General features: G+C 43.0%; 1 protein-coding gene across 2 annotated transcripts in view; it reads left to right on the top strand.

The window, feature by feature from the left end:
- Nucleotides 1-19,028, top strand: part of CFAP61 (cilia and flagella associated protein 61) — a 381,775-nt gene that overhangs the window by 313,905 nt on the left and 48,842 nt on the right. For both annotated transcript variants that reach the window (XM_066236726.1, XM_066236727.1), the window contains exon 26: nt 2,621-2,826. In XM_066236726.1, the coding sequence (XP_066092823.1) occupies nt 2,621-2,826 (206 nt within the window). The remainder of the gene's footprint in view (nt 1-2,620; nt 2,827-19,028) is intronic.

Raw genomic sequence — 19,028 nt, 5'->3', positions numbered from 1 at the left:
GCCTGGGTTCCCTCTCTCAACCATTCAGCATAAAGACATTTTAACGAGAAGGAGGACGAGGGGCCAAGACCTTGTGGGATGGCTGACTCTCCTCTCCAGTGAGCCCTGGAGAATCGCAGGAGGAGAACCAGGCCAGAACTCTGGACAGGGCCTCCCTCCTGGACGCCCGCCCGGCCACCCTGCCTGCCACCAAGGTGAGGGAGTGGCCCCTCCTAGGACACTCACTCAACTTTTTCACCAACGCATCCCTGCTGCAAAGGGGCTTCCCAGCCCCGGGCTCCCGGGCTAAGCCTAAGCTACTGGTGCCAAACTCAGTCAATCCTGCATTTAATTTTACAAAGGTACTTGAAGAGCCCATTCTTCACTCTCTTAGGTCCACGTGGACTTAATTCAGAAATAGTGTTTGCTACAATGGGCCACTGAGGAAAGCTGATTCCAGTGATTCTTCTGAGATGCCAAGTGCCAGCCTACTGCGTTTGCTGCCCAGTCTGAGAAGTCAAGAATTCTTGAAGAAATAGATCTGAGTGAAAAAATCTGTGGGTTGATCTAAGACTAGAGAAATCCTGTGGCAAGAGCAAAGGCTCAGGGGCTGAGATGGAGACCAGACAGTCTGCAGGCTGGGGTTCGAGCTGCCCTTTCCCTAACTCTTCTCCCAACAAGCCCCACCCTTCCACACTACCCACCTATTCCGTCCTCCCTCTCTCCCCCTCCCTCTCCCCCCTCCCTCTCCCCTCCCCCTCTCTCCTCCCCCCTTCCCTCCCTCCCTCTCCCCTCCCCCTCTCTCCTCCCCCCTTCCCTCCCTCCCTCTCCCCTCCCTCCTCCCTCCCTCCCTCTCCCCTTCCCCCTCCCTCTCCCCCTCCCTCCTTCCCCCTTCCCTCCCCCTTCCTTCTCCCCTCCCCCCTCCCTCCCTCCCTCCCTCCCTCCCTCCCTCCCTCTCCTTCCTTCCTTCCTTCTTGCTTCTTCTGCTTTAGGCTTCATTCCTCTTCCTTTCAGTTTTTTCATCAAAAGCCTAGTTCCTTGCCACAGCATAGCCAGAGTATTTAAAAATAACATCATTTTAGAAGTGGTAGTCAGTGTTTAGAAATTAGAAATGACAGGTAATCAAATGAACAGAAAGTGAAACAACAAAAATAACCCAGTCTTCCAACCACAAAAGAATGACACTTGTTAAACTGTTGATTAAAAAAAAAGAATGATCTGTACATTTTAAAACTGCTTCTATAGTGTGAAATTCACTGTGTACATATTTCCCTGTTATGAAATATAGTTTACCAATACATTCTATTGAATATGTTATACCTGATCATTAGAAAGTGCCATTGTTTCGTTGGGTAACACCTTGCTGAATTATTTTTCCTGACTCCTTCGCTATAGAGGTAGAGGTATGGATGCACCCATCCATCCTATTAATGGTAGACTAGTTGCACCCCGACCCCTTTCCTAAGCTGTATTTGTCTCTCTTTCATCCCAGACACCCAGTTTCTCACACATACTTGGGGCTGGTCCAGGATTTACCTGGTCTCTCTCCTGTATACCTCACCTTGTGCCTTTATAATTGGCTGACTCTTTCTCGGGGTGTTTGCCAAATGATAACCAAACACCTACAAGTTGCTTCAATTTAAAACCTAGTTCAACTGTGTGTCCTTGTTTAGACAGGATCCTCAGGGGATGTCCAGGACTAAGTAAATGTTTGGGATCAGTATAGTCCAACTTGCCTTGTATTTATAAATGCCACATTCACGTTCAGAGCAAAAGCTTAAATCTATATGCACTCAGCAAAGATTTACTGAGCTTTACCGTGGACTAAGTTCAGCGTCTAGGGGTAAACGGAAGATTCACCCACTAACAACAAAACCTGTTTGTCCACTGTGGGTTCCCAGTTTGGTTGCCTGAGCCTATTCAAGTTTGGTTGGTGGCTGGTAGCTGTTAGGGGCTGAAACAGAAAAAAATGGAGGCGACAAGGAATAGTGGCATCTTTCCTTGTCATCTGGGCTAATATGGCAGTTTTGTCCAGTTTCTAGGGGACGTAAAGCTTGGACAATTTACAAACTGAAAAGTAGCCTGCAGCACGTGTATGTGTATTTCCCATAAACTTAAAACTTCTTCCCAGAAACAGGCCTTATTACCAAACAGCTAAATCTCCCCAAACCAACTGTCAGAGATTCACCTTTTACTTGTTTCCTTTGTTTAAATAAACTGTAACAACTGCAATTTTTTCTGATCGTTTTTTAACTAGGAGGTTTTTCTCAAAATGGTGCTGTGAAAAATTAAGAAAATTAACGATCTTAACACACCTCACCGAGCAGAGTAAGCCCAGTCCCAGGTATTGGCTGTGCGAGGTATTGAGTAATAGAGAATTGGCTGTAACCTAGCAACTAATTTAGAAACACAGAACAATGCAATCACAGTTTAAAATATCCCCAGGAACATTTAGTCATTAAGTCCAAGTATGTAGTTTCCAACACAGCTATCTTCTGTTGCGTTTAGTCAATATGTTACAGTTATTTGCAACAATCAATAAGATATCACCTGTCTGTTATATTTGGAAAATAAATTGCTGTGATAGATTTCCCAAAGTTCAGAAATGTTTCTAATGTTGTTTTTCTCCATTCCCCTCCAGGGTTCACAAATAGTAACAGGCAATGCGAAAGATGGGACTTACTTCCATATCCATATAAACAAGTACAATATAGTGGAAACCATCACGTGCCTTTCTAAGGAGCCTTTCCCTATCTCCAACTACATCCGCTTGTTTGGCCAGCACGAGCAAGTCCTCAACAACCTGTGTGCTCGGTATGAGAACAATATGATCACAGATCTCTACAGGTAAGGTGCACAGTGCATTTTACTAAGGGAACTGCAATTCCTAGTGTCTTATGAATGGAGGGAATGTTTTATGATGTAACAGGTAGCAAAGCAGGAATCCATGGGAGAAGATGGAGTGGCAGAGATTTCATGCTAATACAATAAAGAATATCTGACCGCTAGCAGTGACTAAAAGGTGGAGAGTCATGTGGGGAAGTGCTTGGACTCCAGATGTGTCCACACACTGCTGCTGTGGGCACGTGCCAGCCTGAATCCCAGAGGAATCCATGCACGGCCTCCATACCATGGGTGGGCCCAAGGGGATTGCCGCGGACCAGCGCAGCTCCAAATAACGGTGCGGAATTAAGGAAACACACTTTGTCAAACCGATGGGACCAGGAGGACTCCTCAAACTGCCTGGCAGCATCTGAGTGCCTCATAGGCCCAGTTCGCTTTATTATATAGTCATACGCAAATCACGGACCCTGATACAAAGTTGCACATCAAAGGCTAAGAGAGAAACGCTCAAGGCAAAAACAGGATAACAGTGAAATTTACAAACATCTGAAACAAACAAAGAGTCAGAGGAAGGGCATGTATATTGCTTCCTGCAACCCAAGGAAGCAAGTGGAGTGGGTGCAAATACTCAGCATCAAAGCCAAATATGGAGATGGAGGGGGGAGAACTTAGCCTTTTGCTAAGCCTTGAATCTATAATGGCTTCCTGCCATTAACGGTCCACAACAGGGGATGACTTCTGAATTCCTTTGACGTGGGGCTAAGAGCAGTGGTCAGAAATTTAAGCAGTAGTTTAAGGGACAGGATATGGAAGCCCTTGGCCCTGGTGAGAACTCCACAACCACAGCAGGCTGTTCAGAGCCCAGCCTTCTCCCACGTGGCTTGTGCTCAGGCAGGGAAGGGCAGTCATTTGTCCAAGATGTTGCCAAGGGAACCTTAGCAGGTTGGTTTGACTGGATGATCTAGAGCTTGATCTTTCAAACTCTAAATACTCGTTTATCCTATAACTCTAGGAAGGCTGGAATTTTAGAGTAGAAGCATACCTCTGCTGCTTAGAAAGGTTAGGAGAATTTTCCTCTATTCACAAACAAGGTGATGACAGAGCCAGTAGCAGATATGGATGCAGGACGTGAGTCATAGAGTTCTAGGGTCCTTAATACCCATTGCGGTTACTGCCAGGATCAGCGGCAATATTTCTCCCCTCTTAAATTGTTTCAAACTATAGAATACATTGTACAAAGGAAAAAGTATATAAAATGTACATGCACATTTTAAGGGATAATATTATTAGAAATCTATCTGCCTACTGACTACCTTGAGAAATAATTCCTTACTTCAGGACATTGGAGCCCCTCTTTGATGACGCCCCACTCTGTCTTCTTGGAGGTAACCACCACTGCGCAGTTTCGGTTGTCATTCCCTTTCTTTCCCATAAAGCAGGGGTCAGCAAACCTTCTCTATGAAGGGCCTGCTAGTAAAGATTTTCAGCTTTGCAGGCCATGTGACTTCTGTCACAGATACTCAAGTCTGCTGTTGTAAAGCGGCCACTGACCACATAAAACTTTATTTACCAGAACAGGAGCCAGGCCAACCTTTGTTTTAAACATCTGTCATGTATATGTTATTTCTTAAAAATTATATTCATTTCTTTTGCCTTCTTTGAATCAATTCTGTGGCTTACTAGAAAAAGTCAGCAATGTAAAGCACTGTGTTTGTAAGGCCCATCACGGTGATGTTTGTAGCTGTAGTTCATTTATTTTTCCTGCTGTATAATATTCCCCTAAGTAATTCTGTGCATCCATCCATTTTCTTTTTGACCGACATTTAAACTATCCCCAGTTAGATGCCTTACAAACAATGTGATGGGCACTGTGGACACACCTCATGTACTCGGTGATGCTGAAATGTTCCCAGACTAGTTGTATCTATTAAACTGTCCCCAGCAGGGGTGACAGACAGCCTGCACAGCCTGGCAACCCTTGCACTGTTGTACTTTAAAATGTGGCTATTGCCCTGGCTGGTTGGCTCAGCAGTTGAGCATCAGCCTGGCGTGCAGGGGACCCGGGTTTGATTCCTGGCCAGGGCACACAGGAGAAGCACCCATTTGCTTCTCCACCCCCCCCCTCCTTCCTCTCTGTCTCTCTCTTCCCCTCCCGCAGCCAAGGCTCCATTGGAGCAAAGATGGCCCAGGCGCTGGGGATGGCTCCTTGGCCTCTGCCCCAGGCGCTAGAGTGGCTCTGGTCGTGACAGAGCGACGCCCCGGAGGGGCAGAGCATCGCCCCCTGGTGGGCAGAGCGTCGCCCCCTGGTGGGCGTGCCGGGTGGATCCCTGTTGGGCACATGCAGGAATCTGTCTGACTGTCTCTCCCCATTTCCAGCTTCAGAAAAATACAAAAAATAAATAAATAAATAAATAAAAATAAAAAAATAAAATGTGGCTATTCTGGTGGTTTGAATAAATGCCTTCCTATAGTTTTAATTGTCCCTTTTCTGATTAACGATGGAGTGTATTGTCTTTTTATTTGTTCAGGGGTCATTTGTGGCAGCTCCTGTGAAATGCCTATATGAGCTTAGTCCATGTTTTGTCTGGGTTGTCGTGTTCATAGGCTTATTCATATATTCAGGATGCAAATTTGTGTTGGTTATATATTCTTAACATATCTTCTTCCATTTTGAGGCTTGTCTTTTCACTTACTTTATGGTGTCAATTAACAGACCATTTTAATGCAATTTAATTAAATTTTAATGACAATTTAATCTGTTTGTTGTTGGAGTGTCTTGGATATTTTTGTCCCTTTGCTTTTCCACTAGTTTTATATAAACTTGTCAAGCTCTGTGAAAGGCCCTGTTGATTTGATTGGAAATGTATTAAATCTCAGATTAATTAGATAAAATTGACATCTTTGTTATTAAGTCCAATATGAGAGCATAGTAGAGGTCTTGATTTATTTAGGTCTCCTTAACATCAATAAAGGCTTATAATTTTCTCTATAAATGGCTTGCATAATTTTTAATATAATCCAAAATGCTTTATATTTTTATTGCTGTTGGAAATGTCATTTCTTGACTGCTGATGTACAGAAATGCACTAATTTTTGTATGGTTTTGTATTCTGCAAATTTTCTAAACTCTCATTTATTCAAATAATTTACTGGTAAATTCTTTTAAATTTTCCACGCAGAAACATCATACCATCTGTGAACTTATAATTTCTTTTCCTTGTCTTAACACATTGGCTAATATTTGCAGTGAAATGGAAGTCGTGAGGGATGGCACCCTAGCCTCATTCTTAGTTTTGAAGGGAATGCATCTTTATTATATATATATGTCCTTTGCCATATACATTTTTATAGGCACCAGTTATGAGGTTTAAATTTTTTTTTCATTTCTGGCTTGCTAAGAATTTTTATCATGCATGGATTTTAATTTTTTTCCCAGAAAGAGTACTTAATTTTTGAAACCTTTTATAAGTAAGGATATTTTCCTAATACTTTCAATGATGAACTATATTTTGATAAAGTACCAATTTCCCTAATCATATGCTTTTCCTCCTCAAATCTTTGTAGACTTGACTGCAATACTTATCTAAAAGAAAAGAAAAATATATTTAGAAAGTGAATTCACTTGTTCCTTAGCTAGTGCATAAAAATTTATTTACCGTTACTTCCAACCTTACCCAAAATATTTGAATTAGAGGAGAATCAGTGTGTTAAAGAAAATTTTTACCTGGTGGGGAGGGAATTGCTAATTTTCTCTACAAAGAAAATGTTTTCAGGCCCTGGCTGGGCAGCGTCATCCCAACCTGTCGATCCCCAGTCACGGCACATACAAGAATCAACCAATGATTGCCTGAATAAGTGCAGCAGTGAATTGCTGTTTCTCTCTCTCTCACTGTCTCTCTCTCTCTCTCTCTGAAAATCAATAAGTTAAAAAAATAATTTAAAAAAAAGAAAACAAAGGACCTAGAGGGGCCAGGAAAATGGTGGGCGATCATCAAAGCGGTCCCTGGTCATTTTTAGTGAGGTGCTGGGTGCACTGCCGTGCCTGCCGGTCGCTCACTCCCACGTGTGTGTGACGTGTGCATGTGCATGCAGCTGCGGCCACGTCTTTTCCAGTGCCGTGAAGAACTGCCAGCTCCATGCTCATTCTTGGCCCAGCGCTGCCGGCTCTGTCCGCTGTCAGAGGGACCGGCAGGGCTCTTTCCAAGTAGGCAGGGCGGCTGGTTTAGCTGATTTTGGCTGCGATGTGATTACAACCATTTCCCTGACCTCGGCAGCACCAGCAACATCTCTTGTTCGAATCCGGGCCAGTTTCCAGCCACCATGTCTGGCAGCACCCTTCTCTGTCCCGGGTCTGGCTGCTGACCATGTGCTGTCTTCCGCAAGTCAGGCATGACCTCGAGATCAAGTGCCTCTCCAGTTTCAAAGGAAAACTCTGGATTCTTTCTCCCCACTTCCTCCAATCTAATCTCACCCATCAAGCACCAGAACAGAGCAGGCACTGGGGCCCGGGGGAGCTGTGGCAGCCACAGGGGCAGATACTGTGGTGGCTCTGGCCTCATGAGCAGTGCTTCCTGCAGCCTGCACAGGGGCTTGTTTGGAGCCATCTGGGGACACGTGGTGGTTGCCAAGCAGTCAGCCACCAGGATGCACAGGCAGAGAGCTGTCACAGGGCAGTGGTGCACTGAGGGGCGGGGCCTAGACTGCCAGTACAGACCATTAACGATGAAGGGAATTCACCACTGATGATTGATTGTGAGCTCATGTGTGAGTGTGTGTGCTTATGAGAGAGAGAGAGAGAGAGAGAGAGAGAGAGAGAGAGAGGGAGAGAGAGGATCTATTGATTGATTTACCACTTTGGAAAAAAGAACAAAACCCTTTTTTATCATTTGTTGTTCATTTCTGAACCAACCAGGATTGAAATCACATAATAAATGTTACCAAAGTTTTTCCCAGTTTTTCCCTTAAGAGCACTGGTGTCTGACAGTGTCCCACGTGTACACACACACACACACACACACACACCTCACAAACTTGCAGTCCCCTCAACTGCTCAGTCCTTTGACAACATTTAGAAGGAGCAGCACCTTCCACCCTGCTGACACTGCTCCTCCCTGGGGACCTTGGGGACAGAAGGCGCTTCAGTTCGGGAGCCACCATGTCAGAATGTGGGAACTGTGGATGGTGAGGAGAGGGGAGGCTGAGATCGTCTCTAAGAAGTCCCTGTCACAGGGCTTTAACGAGGCAATGTCCTGTGCCTTCTCTGCTTCCTTAACTTTCCCTCATTGCCATTTACCCCACTTATGAATGGCCCTGCAAAAAGAAAGTCTTGCCCACTGAATCCCTCCCCCCTTAGCCTTAATTAACAGTCTGCAGCATTCTTTATCCTCATGGCGTGAATAGGTCTTACCCTAGCTTCTTTGTGTGAGCCCATCAGATACTCGTAAACCTTGATTAAATTCTCTCTTTTCACATCTTAACATGCTCAGCTCTCAAAATCTGCCCTCGTAAGGCCTCCTGCCAGCGCGGCCACCCTCCTCCACACTTCCCCAAACACTCCAGTGGCCTATTTTTAGTGGTAAGTGCTGCTGCGCACAATATTCTAAATGGGATTTCATCAGGCCCTTTAAAAAGCTGCCATTACCTTTTTGAACCGTGAAGCTGCAAAGTCCCTCCCTCAGGAAGCTGCCTGAGCTGTCTCTGTCCTCCACGCTGCAAAGCAGGTCGCTGTCAACCTGCGCTGTCTCCTAATTCACTTATTAGATTCCAATTGGATTCATTTAATCACAACTTAAATGTTTTCCGTTCCCCTGTGGTCAGTGGTCTGGTGCTGTTTCCAGGAGAAAAACACACACTAACTTCTAGGTGCCCATTTTCCCCCCTTATTAAAATTGTCTTGAAATAGGACTGCCCACTCCAGCTTGTCAGTTTTTTGTACATACCTAACAGTTGTTGAATACTATATAGTTCTCTCAAGATGTAAATGTCCCCTTTGGCCACTTATCAAGTCATAGACCTGCCTTCCTGTAGACTTGGTAAGGTGCTCCTGCTTGTCTGTTCCATTTCCTACAATACCAGTTCTGTTTGGTAGCCTTATAAAGAATCTTTCATTAAATGTTGCTAAAATCAAAATGTGTTATCTTCATTTCGCTTTGCAGTCAGTTAATTACAGTCTATTTTTCTGCCTAGTAGAAGGCGATTTCGATGGGGTGTGCTCACATACTCTGTCTGGGGGTCCTTGCCAGTCATTCTCAGGCCTCCAGCTTGCCCAGTGCTGTTTGTCATGAGATCCTATAGCCTGTGAGGCTGAACCCACATTTTTAAACACTCCTCATCACTGCGATGGTTAACCTTAGATCTGGACCCACGTAGAGCCAAATTCCATTTGACACAATATTATGTCCATTTTTAGTAGTAATATTGCTCTGATTAAAAGACTAGGATGTTCTTGTTGTTGTTGTTGTTGTTTTAAACCTAGTGTATGTCACCTCTTTCTTCCCACTGTGACATTTGTATGAAATTAACCTTCCCTGGGATGGAGATCGTTTGAACCATCCTGATCGTTGAACCATTCATGCCAAATATAATGGGGGGAAAACAAACAGGAATGAATGTTTAAAATAATGAACACATGGCCCTGGTCGATTGGCTCAGTGGATAGAGTGTCGGCCTGCATTGGATGTCCCAGGTTCAATCTCCAGTCAGGGCATAAAAGAGAAGTAACCATCTGCTTCTCTCCCCTTATATCTCCCCCTTCTCTCTCTTTTCCCTTCTTGCAGCCAGTGGCTCAATCAGTTCGAGCATTTGCCCTGGACACTGAGGATAGCTTAGTTGGGCCAAGCATTGGCCTCAGGTGCTAAGGATAGCTCAGTTGATTCTAGCATCTGCCCCAGACAGGGATTGCCAGGTGGATCCCAGTTGGGGAACATGTGCGAGTCTGTCTATCTCCCTTCCTCTCACTTAAAAAATAATAATAATAATGAACACATGGAACTCTGCATAAAGTATGGAGTGTTTTTAAAAAAATCTTATTGGCCCTGGGCTGTTATCTCAGTGGTAGAACATCGACCCAGTGTGTGGAAATCCCTGATTCAATTCCCAGTCAGGCCACATAAGAGAAATGATCCTCTGCTTCTTCACCCCTCCTCTTCTCCCTTCTCTCTCTCTCTCTCTCTTCCCCTCCCACAGCCATGGCTCAGTTAGAGCAAGTTGGCCCCAGGCACTGAGAATGGCTCCATGACCTATCCTCAGGCACTAAAATAGCTTGGTTGCTGAGCAATAAAACAATGACCCCAGATGGGTAGAATATCGCTTGGTAGAGGGTTTTCTAGGTGGATTCCAGTTGGAGTGCATGTGGGAGTCTGTGTTCTGCCTCCTTGCTTCTAACTTAAAGAAAAATTAAAAATAAAATAAATTAGATAAATAAAAATTTAAAAATCTCATAATCTAAAGTGTACCAATAATTTGCCTCATTTGTCACAAAAATATAATTTAGTATATTATTTTACTATTTATCAGAAAATCATGGATTTTTTTTTATGGCTTTAAGATATCAGAGGTGTAAATTCTTATTTTAGGTGCCTCAACGTTATTCATATTAGTAAGAATCTTTGCTTTGAGGATGGTGCCCATGAATGAATGAAGAAATATGAGTAACCCATCTCAGAGTCAAGGTTAAAGGCTTTTTATTTTGTTCATAATATTAGTGTTTAATGTAAATATCAATAATATTTTTATTGGTTTTTAAATTTTTGCTAATGCATGCCCTATTACATACAGACTACATTATCTATATAGTATTATGAAAATAGAATCATATATTATTGTATGCCATTATTTTAAAATATAATGAACATTTTCTCATACCATTAAAATTTTTTATAATTTTTTAAAATTTGTATTTATTGATTTGAGAGAGAGAGAAAGGGAGAATCACAGAGAGGAAGAGAGAGAGAGAAACATCAATTTGTTCTTCTACTTATTTATGCATTCACTGGTGGATTGTTTTAAGTTGAATTTTTATTGGAGTGACACTGGTTAACATAATTATACTGGTTTCAGATGCCCAATTCTACAACATATCTCTGTACACCATATTGTATGTTCAGCACTCTAAGTCAAATCTTCATCCATCACCATGATTTCACCCATATATGGAGTCTAATAAACATTGGTTGATTTTAGTAGGTGCCCTGACCAGGGATCGAATTTATAGCTTTGTGTGGTATATCAGGACAACGCTCTAACCAACTGAGCTACTGGTCCAGGGCCCTAAAATTTTTTAATAAATATAATGCAAATATTGCATCTCACATTATAAAAACTTTATTTAATAACTATTTACTAACTAGTTTTAAAGCTTTTGTAATTATAAAAAAAACTGTGATACTTTTGTTAATATTAGTCCACATCTTTTTTATTTTCTTGATTAGAAAGAATTTCACTCAATTTGAGAAACTGTTATATGTGAACTAAGTTTTTCTTAATTAATTTATTTTTAATTTTTTTATTATAGTTGACATACAATATTATATTAGTTTCAAGTATACACCCCAGTGATTAGACATTCTATAACTTACTAAGTGGTCATCTCGATAAATATTGTACCCATCTGACAGTATACATCGTTATTACAATACCATTGACATTCTTTATGCTGTACTTTTTATCCCATGACCATTTTTTTTTTTTTTGTATTTTTTGTATTTTTCTGAAGCTGGAAACGGGGAGAGACAGTACGACAGACTCCCGCATGCGCCCGACCGGGATCCACCCAGCACGCCCACCAAGGGCGACGCTCTGCCCACCAGGGGGCAATGCTCTGCGCCTCCGAGGCGTCACTCTGCTGCAACCAGAGCCACTCTAGCGCCTGGGGCAGAGGCCAAGGAGCCATCCCCAGCGCCCGGGCCATCTTTGCTCCAATGGAGCCTTGGCTGCAGGAGGGGAAGAGAGAGACAGAGAGGAAGGAGGGGGGGTGGAGAAGCAAATGGGTGCTTTTCCTATGTGCCCTGGCCGGGAATCGAACCCGGGTCCCCCGCACGCCAGGCTGACGCTCTACCGCTGAGCCAACCGGCCAGGGCCTCCCATGACCATTCTTTAACAACCAATTTGTACTTATACCCTTCACCTTTCTCACCCATCCTCCCAGCCCCCTTTCACCTGGCAACCATCAAAATGTTCTCTGTATGTATAAGTCTGTTTCTGTCCTGCTTGTTTGCTTATTTCATTTTTTAGATTCAACTGTAGGTAGATATAAATTCATTGCCATTTTATTGTTTATACTTTTCTCTCTTTTCTCTTTTTCTTCTTCATAATGAAGACCCTTTTATATTTTGTGTAATTTTGGTTTGATGGTGATTTAGCTTTTTCTTGTCTGGGAAACTCCTTATGTGTCCCTTCAATTCTAAATGATGGCTTTGCTGGGTAGAGTAATCTTGATCGTAGTCCTTGCTTTTCATCACTTTGAAGATTTCTTGCCAATCTCTTCTGGCCTGCAAAGTTGAGAAATCAGATAACAGTCTTTGGGGAGCTCTTTTGTAGGTAAGTAGCTGTTCTTTTCTTGTTGCTTTTAAGATTCTCTCTTTGCCTTTAACCTTTTGCATTTTAATTATGATGTGCCTTGGTGTAGGCTTCTTTGGGTTCATCTTATTTGGGACTCTCTGTTTCCTATATGTGTATGTCTATTTCCTTCACTAGGTTAAGGAAGTTCTCTGTCATTATTTCTTCAAATAGGTTTTCAATATTGCTCTCTCACTTCTCCTTCCAGCATCTCCATGATGCAAATGTTGGTATGCTTGAGGTTATCCCATAGACTCCTTACACCATCTTCTTCTTCTCTTTTTTTTTATTCTTTTTTATTTTTGTTGTTCTGATTGGGTGTTTTTTGCTGCTTTATATACCAAATTGCTGTTTTGATTTGTAGCTTCATCTATTCTACTGTTGATTCCCTATAAATTATCCTTTATTTCAGTTAGTTAATGTATCCTTAATTTCTGACTGGTTCTTTTTTTATGGTTTCCTTGTTCTTTTTTATGTTGTTGAAGTTCTCACTAAGTTCACTGAGCATCCTTAAAACCAGTGTTTTAAACTCTGCATCTGGTAGATTGCTTGTCACTATTTTGTTTAGTTCTTTTTCTGGAGTTGTTCTTGTCTTTCATTTGAGACATGTTTCTTTGTCTCCTCATTTTGGCAGCCTCTCTGTGTTTGTTTCTCTGTATTAAAAAGAGCCGCTATATCTCCTAGGTTTGGTAGAATGGCCTAATGTAGTAGGTGTTCTATAGAGTCCAGTGACACAATCTCCCTATCATCCAAGCTGGGCACTCCAGGTGCACCCCCTCTCTAATTGTGTGGTCTGTATAGACCCTCCTGTTATAGTTGAGCCTTGATTACTGTCTCATGGCAATGGGAGAGATTTACCTCCAGGCTGATTGGCTATAAAGACTGGCTGTGACAACTGATGACTATGGAGGATCAGCTGTGCATGGACCCACCCCACAGAGCAAGACTCATTTCAGCAGGGCTCTGGTGCTTACTGAGTCTGCCCCCTTGAATGTGTTGCTTTTGGAGGTTGGCTGGGTAAGGCTTCAGTGTTGTCTAAAGCTGTTGATCTTATTTTCTGGCTCTGGGGCCTCCCCAGAATTGCAGGCCAATGTCAGCTACCACCTGTGTTCTGCCCAGGGCCACCCAGCATGAGCTATAGAGTGATGTGCAGATGGCTGCTACTTGTGCTGGGCTTGGAGGTGCCAGGAGAGGCCAAGCTACAAACCAAGACCAGCTGCTGCTACTGCTAGGCCAGGGAGCAACTTAGCAAGAATAATGGGATATGCTGAGGCCAGATACTGCTTGTTTGAGAGATTTCAGGAAAGTCCAAAAACACGAGGCAAGACAGGTCACTTATGTGGAAAAGCTACTGAAAACATCTTGGGTGGGTCTACAGGTTGGCAATGGGGTCTCCAGGAATCACTAAGGTGAGCCAAACAGTGTGAACCAGGTCCAGGGAGACTCAAGTATGGTGTCTGCCTCCAGTCTCTGTGAGGCAACAGGGGTGAGTCTCAGAAAAGAAACAATGGCTTGGGCTAGCACTTTTGTCTAGCAGAAAGCTGCCCTCCCCTCAGTCTGTGCTCTGATGCCAGACTATTCAGTTCCTCCTTGTATATCCCTAGTGCATTTCAAGCTGCTGCCCCAGTGCTAGAGCTCAGAGGGAGCCAGTCTGAGTAAGTCTGTGTGCTGGCCCTTTAAGAAGAACTGCCTGGGACTCCAGCAGCTTCCATCTCACTCAGCCACATCTCTGCTGGTTTTCACAACCAGAAGTTATAGGGACTTCACTTCCTGGCACTGGAACCTTAGGTTGGGGGCTGGCTGCTGTGGGGCTGGGACTTCTCAGTTCTTAGGGGGATCTCCATAACTGAAATGCCCCTTCCAATTATTATCCGCCACATGCAGATGTGGGACCAGCTCATTCTGCGTCTCTGCCCCTCTGACCAGTCTGATGTGCCTTCTTTATATTCCTACTTATAGGACCTCCAATCAGCTAGATTTCAGGTGGTTCTGAACGATGGTTGTTCTATAATTTAGTTGTACTTTTGATGTGGTTGTTAAAGGCTTTTATAAAGAAGAATGTAAAGGCCAAGCAAGCAGAATCGGTACACATCCAGTCAATCCAAAGTGGGAGATGCAGGGCAGGCTCGGGTTCATTAATGGGTTACTCTTCACCAGCATTCCTCTACCCACCTTGTTCAATGAGAATGCCCACAGTCCTTATAGCTCCCCTTCCAAGCAGGCATTATACCTCCTAAAACAGAGGAACTTGACGATCTCCCCACTGTAGACAAAAACCAGTGATTCCATCATTATCTGAGAGGAAACTTGTAAGTTTAGATCACATAGTAGTACCTGGGGGAGACAGTTTCATTGCAGAGATGGCATCTGTTGGACCACATCTCCAATATTATAAAAATAATTCAAACTTTAACCAAGCTTTATCAAAACAAAGAAATGCCCTGTGGCAAGACCACCACCACCACCTGCAAGTCATGCGTCGCCCCCTCTCCACAGCTGCTGCTGTGTCTTCTTCGTGCCGTGCTGTGCTGTGCACTCTTGGCATATATTCTAAGAGAATTGGTTTGAAACCCCAACAGTGTGTAAAAGTGAATCGTTACTTCTCTTTCCTTAGGGTGGAAGGGATACCAGGCTCAGTCAGAGGGTTCAGTTGCTGCAGTAGCACTTACTAGCTTTGTGAACTTCGGCAAGCCATTTAACCTCACTGAGCATCAGTTTCCTCATCTATAAAGTGGAGGTATAATCTGTAATAAATCTCCCACATAATAGGATAAAAGTATACGGTGATGTCAAACTACTGAAAAGATGTACTGGAAAGTGCAAAGTTTTGTGATTGTTGCAGTTCACGTTCATGTTTGTTATAAGTCCATATTAAGCATTATGGAGAGGCATAAACTTCTAGCTTTTTATGTGATATTCTTCTCCTCCCCAAATTAGTGCAAGTTTTGGAAAATATAGTGCTTTCTTTAAAAACTCAAGTGAGCTGCCCTGGCCACTTGGCTCAGTGATAGAGTGTTGGCCTGGTGTGTGGATGTCCAGGCTTTGATTCCCAGTCAAGGCACAAAGGAGAAGCAACCATCTGCTTCTCCATCTCTCTCTCTCTCTCTCTCTCTCTCTCTCTCTCTCTCTCTCTCTCTCTTTCTCTTCCACTCCTGCAGCCATAGCTCGATTGGTGCACGCAAATAGACCCCCCTGGGCATTGAGGATGGCTGGTGGCCTCCACCTCAGGCACTAAAAAAAAAAAGGCTCGGTTGCTGAGCAATGAAGCAATGGCCCTAAATGGGCAGAACATTGCCCCCTAGTGGGCTTGCTGGGTGGATCTTGGTCTGGGCACATGAGGGAGTCTGTCTCTGCCTCTACTCCTCTCACTACAAAAACAAAGAAAAATTCAAGTGAGCAAATGTTTTCAAATTGTGTTAACATGTGTGCTCACTCTATCTTACTTTTTTAAGTTGTCTATTTGAAGGTACCTATGAATTTTATATGCTTTTTTCAGAGTCATGCTCTGAAAAATAATTCTTAGGGAAAGGTTATTACCAGAAATTGAAAAGTGTGAAACCAGGTATTTTATTCAGAGTTAGTAAATTCTGAAGACTAGAGTTGATAGTATACTTCCAAGAGCATGTTATAGCAAAGGAATGGGTCGTTTTTATGTAGGAAACACTTAAAGAGGATTTCATTTCAAACCACTGAGACACCAAAAACAACCAAGTACATTCTTCTGAATATCATTTAAAATGTAAAATTGTGAGTTGCTTGGGTCATAAAGTATGTCTAGAATCTAATATTATACAGTTTAAAAATTGCTTTGGAAAATTGTTTCATGCATTAAGAACACCAAAACACTTTAGACCTACACTGTCTATTATGATAGCCAGTTGCCAGATGTGACTAAATTTTAATTACGGTTAAATAAAATTGAAAGTTCAGGCTGACTAATGGTGGTGCAGTGGATAGAGTGTTGACCTGGAATGCTGAGGTTCCTGGTTCGAAACCCCAAGGTCGCCAGCTTGAGCACAGGGTTGCCAGCTTGAACATGAGATCATTGACATAATCCTGAGGTCGCTGGCTTGAGCAAGAGTTCACTGGCTTGGCTTGAGCCCCCTGGTCAAAGCACATATGAGAAGCAATCAATGAACAACTAAAATGAAGCAACTATTGATGCTTCTCATCTCTCTTCTTCTCCCCCCTCTAATAAATAAATAAATAATTAAATAAACATTACTCAAAAAAGAATTGAAAGTTCAGTTACACTAGCTCAACAGCCACAGTGGCTAATGGTAACGCGTTGGACAGCACGGAATAGAGCAATTCCATCGCTGCAGAAAGTTCTGTTGGACAGAGCTACTGCAGACAAGTCGCATTCATGGAATCAGTGAGTGGAGTTGGGCACAGTATCTACGGGCAGTCATTTCATAAAATGCTCATCATCAGCCCTGTTTGGTTCTGAGTCACTGATGTGTAGGTGTGGGAACTAACACATGGGTGCTCTGAAGGCCCCGTGGGTAGAAGGAGAAAGTGATTTCTCTCTATCCTCATTTTTGTGAGATCAACCAGAAAAATAAAATTCTCCTCAGATCATGTGCCAAAGGCAGACAGATGGGAAATAAAGGCGACATGGGACAAGGGGTGGAGTGGGCAAGTTCTCTTGGGTTGGTCACTTTAGGCGAGTCTTGCTGACTGAGAAAATGTCCCATGTCACCATGTATGTCCTTCCCTACCCATTTATGCTTGTCTACAGCTCAGCTGGCTGCACCCCAGCAGTTGTGCACAGCAGCCTGGGTGCCAATGTCCTATACTGCTGTCAGGTCCCAGGTCCTGATTCTGGCCTCTGGAGATTTGACTGAATAGTCAAAGCTGACCATATCCCCCTGAGCATCTTTGTAATACCACTTTTCTTTCCAAACTTTTGCTGCAGGAATTAAGGTCCTTTATAGATATTTTTCCTCCTTCTCATCTACCAGGATGTGGATTGAAAGTTATATCTACGTCTAAAATAATAGCTTATGAACCTAGGTTATATACAAGGCTATTAAATTGCTTTAATATAAAGGCTTCTTTACCAGGCTCTAAGAAACAACTGAGTTGTTCTGATGTTATTGGAATTTTTAAAAATAAATGCATTTCAGAAATCATGTTCCCGTCTACTGAGCCATGAGAAGAACCTGGTCTGCCTGCCGGAATTTTAATGGCGCACCAGCGACTGTGAAGAGAGGCTCTGAGGTCCGCTGGGCGGCCTGGGGCGGCGCGTGCGTGGCGCTCTCTGTCCTTCTTCCCGGGCCTGGATTTTTCATGTTTCCTTTTGAGGATTATTTTATACAGGCTGGCTCATCTTTTAGTATTATCCATGACAAAAATCAATATGTTTATTATAGAAAATGTAGAAAAAATATTTTAAAAGCTAAGGAGAACTCATATCCAATCCACAGTCCAGAATGTATTTTATATGACTGAGTTATGGGAACGAGAGGAGCTGAAGCGTAACTGCTCTTTGCTCCTTGAATTGTACTGTCATCTACGGACAGTGCAACTGACCTCTCGTGGGACCTCGGTGGTAGGAAGGACCTTAACTGCAGTCCAGCACACTCACCTCATAGGTAAAAAAACACCCAAACCAAAATGGCAGGGCTTGCCACTTTGGTCACAACCAAGATAGTGGCATCACTAACACCAAGCCCTGACTCTCAAGACAAGAGGAGTAATTGTTTCATTATGCAATGACATCCTGTAGAGAAAATACTTGTTTGGACCATGAGAACAATTTTGCTTCTCTGACAGAGTACCTCAGGGGATTTACAGGATGATTCATGTGTGGAGGAAGAAAATATTAGAACTTCTATTTTTATTTTTATTAAAAAAATAAAATAAAAAGGAATCAAGCTTGGCCTCCGGAGATTTGACTGAATAGTCGAAGCTGACCGTGTCCCCTGAGCATCTTTGTAATACCACTCTCCTTTTCAAACGTTTGCTGCAGGAATTAAGGTCCTTTATAGATGAGGGTCCTATGTGGACTCCACACTTCCAAGGCTGTAGGGCGATATCACAGCTTAAAAGCAGCGGTTCTCAATCTGTGGGAAAATACATATTTTCGACCAAAACACAGGGGTCGCCTAAAGCCATCGGAAAATACATATTTATTATACAATACATTTTTAAATAAAATATGTATTTCCGATGGCTTTAGGCGACCCCTGTGTTTTGGTCGTTCGACCCCCGCCAGGGTCGCGACCCACAGGTTGAGAACCGCTGGCTTAAAAGGGTCAACCTTATTAGTGGACTTTGGAACATGTTGTAATTTTTGTGTATCTGGTTCTGTGGATTTATAGATATTATCTGGTTTTAACTCATTTTCACAAAATGGACAAAAACATTTAAAAGACTCCTCCAAAGAAACCACAGATTGAAAATCCTGGGAGTGTTCATGAGCAAATGCGGAAATGGTACAGCCAATCCATCCCTATTCCTGGGACAAACTCCTACTAGCTGCGCTATGAATACGCACAGTGATTATTGGTCAGTTGGGGTTCAGTTGTGGACAACGGAATCTCCTTGACTAGTTCAAACAGAAAAAAATTTACTTCCAGTTGTATGTGGTTTATACAGTTTTGACCTCTGCCACAGTGAGGAATCCGGGGAGTCAAGAAACTGCC

The sequence above is a fragment of the Saccopteryx bilineata genome, chromosome 6, assembly GCF_036850765.1.
Source record: "Saccopteryx bilineata isolate mSacBil1 chromosome 6, mSacBil1_pri_phased_curated, whole genome shotgun sequence".
NCBI classification, from domain to species: Eukaryota; Metazoa; Chordata; class Mammalia; order Chiroptera; family Emballonuridae; genus Saccopteryx; species Saccopteryx bilineata.
The sequence above is the reverse complement of the archived record's forward strand: the minus strand, read 5'-3'. Positions and strand labels throughout refer to the sequence as shown.